The sequence below is a fragment of the Athene cunicularia genome (genome assembly GCF_003259725.1).
Source record: "Athene cunicularia isolate RWA chromosome 5 unlocalized genomic scaffold, athCun1 chr5_part1, whole genome shotgun sequence".
Lineage (NCBI taxonomy): Eukaryota > Metazoa > Chordata > Aves > Strigiformes > Strigidae > Athene > Athene cunicularia.
The window spans coordinates 3208214-3215300 of record NW_020799101.1 but is presented as its reverse complement, the minus strand read 5'-3'; the positions used below and the strand labels follow the sequence as shown (position 1 = coordinate 3215300).

The 7087-nt window shown below is 53.7% G+C and overlaps 1 protein-coding gene across 1 annotated transcript in view; it reads left to right on the top strand.

The window, feature by feature from the left end:
• The window catches only part of NIN (ninein), a 56179-nt gene that overhangs the window by 15555 nt on the left and 33537 nt on the right, over positions 1-7087 (top strand). Inside the window, exon 4 of the mRNA XM_026849174.1 lies at positions 994-1163. Coding sequence (XP_026704975.1) covers positions 994-1163 — 170 coding nt within the window. The remainder of the gene's footprint in view (positions 1-993; positions 1164-7087) is intronic.

Below are 7087 nucleotides of genomic sequence, written 5' to 3'. Positions count from 1 at the left end.
GGGGGGGGGGGTTGATGGTAAGGTTAGCAAACACCAAAACAAAGCGTGGCAGAGAGCCTTTCCCTAATTGAATCCCTGGTTAATTTGGTCCTCTGTTTAATTTGCACCCTGCTCCAGACGTCGGATGATTGTCACTGAAAATAGCCCAAAACGTGCTTATTTATTTTTTTTGTTTTGATCCCTGTCCACGAGTGCTCCCGGATAATTCGGTCCCCGAAGGCAGGAGCTTGCTGCTGGAAGCTGGAGCCGGGGAATGCAAGCAGAGCCCTCTGTAATTAGATGATGACTCCAAAGGGTTATTTAGATCTTGCAGTTGGCATTAGTTGCACAGCACAAGCTGGGACCTGCCTGGCTGTCGCCTGGATCAGCTGCTCGTGTCGGCCCCCAGGAGATGTTTAGCTCCAAACTTGCCCAATTTTTTTTCCCCTCGCCAGGTTGTTTTTACACTTTTAATCGAGATGTGATTTAAATCCACCGAAAGCAGCAATGGTCGCCCAGGTGTCTGCATAATCTAGAGACCTGAGTTGCTGAAGTGCAATGCTGTCCCTAATTAAACCTGCCTGTCGCTGGTAATGAAGATTACTGCAAGGAGGAGAGACTTAATAGACTTCATATCTGAGGCTATTTGCAAGGTTGAAGGGTTTTAACCATCCTGTTAATGGAGCAAACGTGATCCTGGAATTGGGGAAGCGTAGGGGCACTGGAGCCCTGATTCCACTTTGCAACAGTCTGGGGTTTTTTTTGGAGCAGGACCAATTCCAACCCATCAGGCCCGATGCCACAGTGAGGGTAAGTGGTCCTGAAAAGGAGCCTGTCCACGGGGAGTAACTCTGGCAAGTCAGTGCTCAAAACACTGCAACCAAACCAGCCCTGCGTGCTGTGACCCAGGAGCTGGATCTGCCAAAAAGTAAAAAAAAAAAAAAAAAAAAAAAAAAAAAAAAAAAAAAAAAGAATAATCATGTTACTGATGCGCTTTGTTCTCAAATTTCACAGATTCTTCCCCAGAAGCGCAGCCCAAGTACATCAAAGGTGGCAAACGCTACGGCCGCCGGTCCCTGCCGGAGTTCCAGGAGTCGGTGGAGGACTTTGCCGAGGTGACTGTCATCGAGCCGCTGAGCGAGGAGGCGCATCCCCCCCACATCGCCTCCAGCAGCTGCCAGGAGGTGAGCGCCGAGGGGCTGGGCTGTACCCCCAAACGCCACTGCTCCCCGCACCGTCCTGGCCTGGTTTGGATGTCCCTGGGGTCTTCCCAGCGATGGCAACTCCCTTGTTCCAGCCTAAATTCCCGTCCGTGGGAAGGCGGGGAGGAGCCGGGCTCGCGCGGTGCCGGCGCCGCTGGCCTCCCCGTGCTCCTGGCTGCAACGCGGGCCAGTAATTGAGGGCTGTAACGCTGCCTCGGTGGCTAATGAAGTGTGGGCTGGGAGCAAAGCGAGCAGGAGGAGCACGTCCTCATCTATTAGCTCATCTGCAAAACCGTGGCTCCGGCATGCTCTGGTAGAGGCGATGGGGAAGGAGGTTGGTGAGCGGCAGAGCTCGGCGGCAGGCGGCTGCTTTGGGATGGTGCCCAAAATCCAGAGCTACCAGCTTTTCCTTCCAGTCTTCTTGTTTTCCCGGCAAAACTTGTGTGCAGGAGCACCAAAGCAGAATGCTGACCGCTCCAGGAGCTGCACAGTTCTCGGCAGCCCCCATACCCCATGTATGCCTCTACACATGCTTGCTCCAAAATCCAGATTTTTCTTTTCCCCTGGTTTTGTTATCAAAATTTGTGGCTCTTTTTGTGCTAGGGCTTTCAACCCCAGAATCTCCTCTTGCTTCTCCAGCACAGAATAGCAAAAGGTGAAGAGTGGTTGGGTTTGGTGTGCGTTAGCTTACGGCCGCAGCAGCGTTTCCTCGGAGCTGGGCTGGTTCCAGCCTGCCCCAGTTTGCCAGGGATTGTTGATTCAGTGTGGCGTGTTCAGGAGCACACGGTGGGAGCTTTCCAGTGGGAAGGAGAAACACTGCTGCTTTCTCCCCTCCTCTGGCTCCTGGTGTTATTTGTGCTTCCCTAGAGACTGGGGGGCTCTGCAGCCACCAGCATGAGGGGTATGCCCAACCCTGCACGGGGAAACAAGGGAGAAATTTCCAGTTTCCAGTGTTATTCCTATGCAGCTGAGCTTAAAAATAATATTTTTTTTAAAAAAGCTTGAAGAAAAGCTTTTCCACCAGAACCAGCTGCTTCTCCCTGCTCTTGGTAACCTTTGCTCACTGCCAGGGCTCATCCATCTCCTGGTGCTGGCTACATGGGCTGCCCTGACCTTGAAATCAATGTTAATCTGCCCATAACCCCCAGGGAAGTGATGCCCTTGATGGAAGAGGCCCCTCTAATCTTAGTCCTCTGTTGGAGCTGTCAAGGAGGTGTAAAAGGTTAGTCCATTAACAGGGTCACTCAATTAACTCCGTCGTACTTAGCTGTGCTCCCTGTTGCCCCAGTCTCCTGGTGGGAACTCTTGTTGCACCTTTTGGGGTGGATGGGATGGTTAATTCTCTCGCAACCTGAGCAAAACCAGGCTAAGTTTGTAAAAGCCCCACTTTCCAACTTTATCAGCATTACTATCTTGTCACTAAAAGCAGATCCTCTTGGTATGCATAGAAATTAGTTGCTTGAAGGTACTGGGGGGGTCCCGGGGCTGAAACACTGGGTGGTGTTGGAGACTCCTGATGCTCTGACTTCTTGGGGCTTGGCACAACTAGCAGCCTTTGCCCAGTTTTCTCCTGTTGCACATACAGACACGCTGCTGCCTGCGCTCCGCAAGCCTCCAGCCCAGGGTGTTTTGTTGGCCTGAGAACTGGGGCAGTGTGGCTTAATTGGTGCTTTCTTTCAACTGATGCCAATTAAAAGGTCTCAGGCTCTGTCTGAGAGGCTTCCTTCCCTTTCTCATCTCTGTAAACATGAGAGGAGAGGCTGGAGGGCTGCCCAGAGAGGCTCGGTGACCTCCATTCCCAGTGGCTTTCCAGGTGCCACTGGACAAAGTCATGACTAGCTGGGTCTGAATTCAGTGTTGATCCTGCTGTGAGCAGAGGGATCCTGAGACTCCTTTTGAATGATTTTGTCCCCACAGATGCTACCAGGCTAATGGGCGATGAGAAACCAGTGGCTCTGGCAGCTTTATGGATGTGGTCCTAATGGAGCTGCAGCCATGAAAGCATCTAGAATTCCAGTGTGAGAGTTTGTGGTGGTTAAAGACCTTAGAGCGGCCCCCCAGGGCTGAAAGGGGCTGCGGGAAAGGGGGGAGGGATTTGTCATCAGGGAGGAGGGATAGGATGAGGGGGAATGGGTTTAAACTGACAGAGGGGAGATTTAGATGAGATATAAGGAAGAAATTCCCCCCTGTGAGGGGGGTGAGGCCCTGGCACAGGCTGCCCAGAGAAGCTGTGGCTGCCCCCTCCCTGGAAGGGCTCAAGGCCAGGTTGGACGGGGCTTTGGGCAACCTGGTCTGGGGGAAGGTGGCCCTGCCTGGGGCAGGGAGTGGGACTGGATGATCTTGAAGTTCCCTTCCAACCCAAACCATTCTGTGATTTGATGATCTGTGGCCCTGGCTGCCACTTGAGCTTGTTTGTCCTGAACTTTTGATATGGGTGATGGGTCTTGGTGGGTCGGGAAGTGCTGTGTCCTTGCTTTCATTTCCCCTCTGCCTTGCGTTACACCTGATGATGTGAAATGGTGGTGGTGCAGGGTTGGGCTGGGCAGCAGGTGTGGTGGCCATGGGATACCAGCCCCAAGCTGGTGGTAGGGCAGCAGCACCCTTTGGCTCCCAGTAGCACACTCCTGGGTCAGACGTGGCCAGTCTTAAGGCCATGCTGACTTTCAAACCTCAGCACAGGGCATGTGTCACCTCCCCCAGCTGCTGGCTCTGCTCCAGGAAAGGTCCCTTTCTACCTGTAGGTTGTAGAAACTACTGTCATGTCCCAGTTCTGTCCCTTCAGCGCCCACCGAAGCCACTTGCTCCCCAGACATCCCTTGCTTCTGCATAGAGCCGTTTCCAGCATGGCACGGCCTATCAGAGCAAAACCTTCTTGGAGGATCGGGCTGAAACTCTTTGTCTTCAGGTCGTCGATGTACAAATGTGAGGCTTCTGAAGTGCAATTGTCCCGTAAAGCCAGGATCTGTAGATAATAGCTCAGGATGTCGCTTGCTCCCCACAAAAGTGCATTATTGATGTGACTCTGGTGCTTTGCAACTGAAGGCAGCGGGGAAAGTGGGGTGTGGAGATTTGCCATCTTTTAGGGGTCTCTGCTCTAGCTACTCCATCCAGGGAGCTGATCTACAGGCAAGCATGCAGGGAGGGAGGAGTGGAACCCGTCAGCGTCGGTGCGAAGGCTCACCTTGCCGCGCGCCAAGCGGAACGGGCTCAGCGTGCGCTCCTGATCGTCATTTTAATTAGCAATATATTCTGACGGAGAACAAAGATCTGTCTTGCTGAAGCAGATGGCAGGGGGTGAGGGGGAGAGGTTGCTGCCTTTTTATGGGGAGAGGCCACCGCGAGCAAACGGCACAGGCTGCAGATGCTCACCCGGGCCCCGAGCTGGAGGGCGGCGAGCATTGAAAGCTGCGGCCATCTGCTCCTCAGCCCGGCCAAGCACGTGCCTGCCCAAATAATAATGCATTCCTGGGATCCCCGCTCCCGCACACAGCCCGCCGAGGTCTGTGTGACCTGCATCCAGCTGTAGCACCACCAGGGCTGGGGAAACAATGCCGTGCCTGACATCGGGATGCGCTGGCCCCTCTTTGTCCTCCTGCGGGCGGTGGCCGACCCTGAGCCCCCGCCGCACAAAGGGACCCCCTTGCCCTCCGCAGCAGGGCCCCGGCACGGGGAGGGAGGTCACACGAGCTCCCCAGGGTTGGTGGCAGTGGGTTATCAGCCCACAGACACCCCCTCCCTATATAGTCAGGCTCTTCAGTTTATGGAGTTAGTGTGTGCTGTGGTTTGGGGCTCTTGGTTTTGAGGCAAGTCCTTGAAGTGAGAGGGTCTGGTGCTAAATGGTTTAGATGTGATTCTATATAAAAATACATACGTTACTTACAGAAAAAAAGACTTGGACACAGCAGTGGGCCCCCCTTCTGAGTATCACTGCCTGGTTTCCCCTCATTTTTCCCCCCCACCAAGCAGCTGCAGGATGGCAGCTCTGTCTGGCACCCAAGAGACCTCTCAGCACCCAATTGACCGTTGCACACACTTGTAGGTTGGAATGGTGTCAACTCACTCATTTTTGGGTTGTTTCCTGCCTTAAGGCCATGCTGACTTAAAACAAAGGCTCTTTTCTGCCTTTGCAGACAGTAATTTCATGGTACCTGTTGCTTCAGCTCCTGCTTTTTGCGTGCTCACCCTGATGGTTTATCAGGCAAACCAGGAATCTGCCACATTAACGCCTTGATGGTGGTACTAGCAAGACAGCACTGGTTTGGGCTAAAATCTGCAGCTTTCTAGTGCAATATTATATATTATTATTCTTGGATTTGTCCAGAACATCCAGCCAAGCCACAGGTTCCAGATCTGCCTGTGACGTCCTGCCTCTGCCAGGCTGATTTCTGCCTGAAGCCTGCCTGGGAAAACAAAGTTTAAGCCCCCCTCTCCCTCCGAGGGTCTCCCCGATTCCTGCCCTGTGTCTGAAAGCAGGGGAGTACATTGAGATGCTGCACAGCAGCCAACAGCCCTTGCCTGGACCAGCAGATGAAACAGGAGCAAGTGGCAGAGCTAAAAAAAGTCCAGTGACCTAATCCAGTTTCCATGGTAATGTTGTAGATTAATGGCTTTTAGCTGTAATCTGAATGAGATGTATTGAACTTTTATATGATGATTAGAGCCTCTTATGTCCTGGGTGACTTTGACTTCAAATCCATCAGTCACGTGTGTGCAGAACTATCCACTTGTAATGGTGAAGTAACATCTGCCAATGCTGCTGCTAAACCAGAAGTTAATGTTGCTGAGCATTGCGTGTGAGTAAATACCCTCCGCTGGTACAAGGGTGGTAGAGACAAGATAACGTGTAGTACATGGGGAAATCTTTTTAAACAACTGACTTCTGCCCTTTTCCTGGTGCCGCCTGAGCTGATCTGGTCTTGCCACAGAGGAAGTGGGATGGCTTAAGACCAGCAAAAAGTCTGCTTTTTCTCTGGTTAACTCAGCAGAGAACTTGTTGGCAGCCCAGCTCTATCTCCTGACCTATAGCAATGGCTAGTGGAGGCATTTTGGAGCAGCCTTGGCTGAGTCCAGGCTGCTGGCCCTCAAGCTCTGCAGGCAGATGGGTGCCCCTTGTCAAAATGGAAAGGGTAAAGCAGCAAAAGCTTCATTTTCCAGACTCTGTGTGCTCTGGGAGAAGATGCCCCCATCATGCTCCCACGAGCAGGCTCGCTGCAGCTTTACTGGCTGGCACGAGTGATGTGTGATCGCCCGCGGAGGCAAGTGGGGCCATGGGATGGTGTTGTGCCACGCAAGCTTCTTCCAAGGGCTGCCTGCGATGGGGATGCTGGGGCCTCACTGTGCTGTGCTCGTGTCCCGGCTCGCAGGCTGGCTCTGTACGAGATCCCCGCGGGCTGCTGGTAGCTGTTCTGCAACGGGGAAAGAGGGTGCTGGAAGGAAATGCAGCTGAACAGGAGCCAGCAGCGTGCCCAGGTGGCCAAGAAAGCCAACGGCCTCCTGGCTTGGATTAGAACTATTGTGAGCAGCAGGAGCAGGGAGGTGACAGTCCCCTGTGCTCGGCACTGGTGAGGCCACACCTGGAGGGTTGTGTCCAGGTTTGGGCACCTCAACACGAGAGAGATCTGGAGGGGCTGGAGCGAGGGCAGAGGAGGGCAACGAGGCTGGGGAAGGGCTGGAGAATAAATCCTGTGAGGAGCCAGGGAAGGAGCTGGGAGTGTTCAGTGTGAGGAGGAGGAGGCTGAGGGGAGCCCTCATCCCTCTCTGCAGCTCCTGACAGGACATTGCAGAGAGGCCGGGGCTGGGCTCTGCTCCCAGGGGATCAGGGACAGGACAAGAGGGAACGGCTGGAAACTGCCCCAGGGGAGGGTCAGGCTGGGCAGGAGGAGAAAATGTTTCCCAGCAAGAGTGGT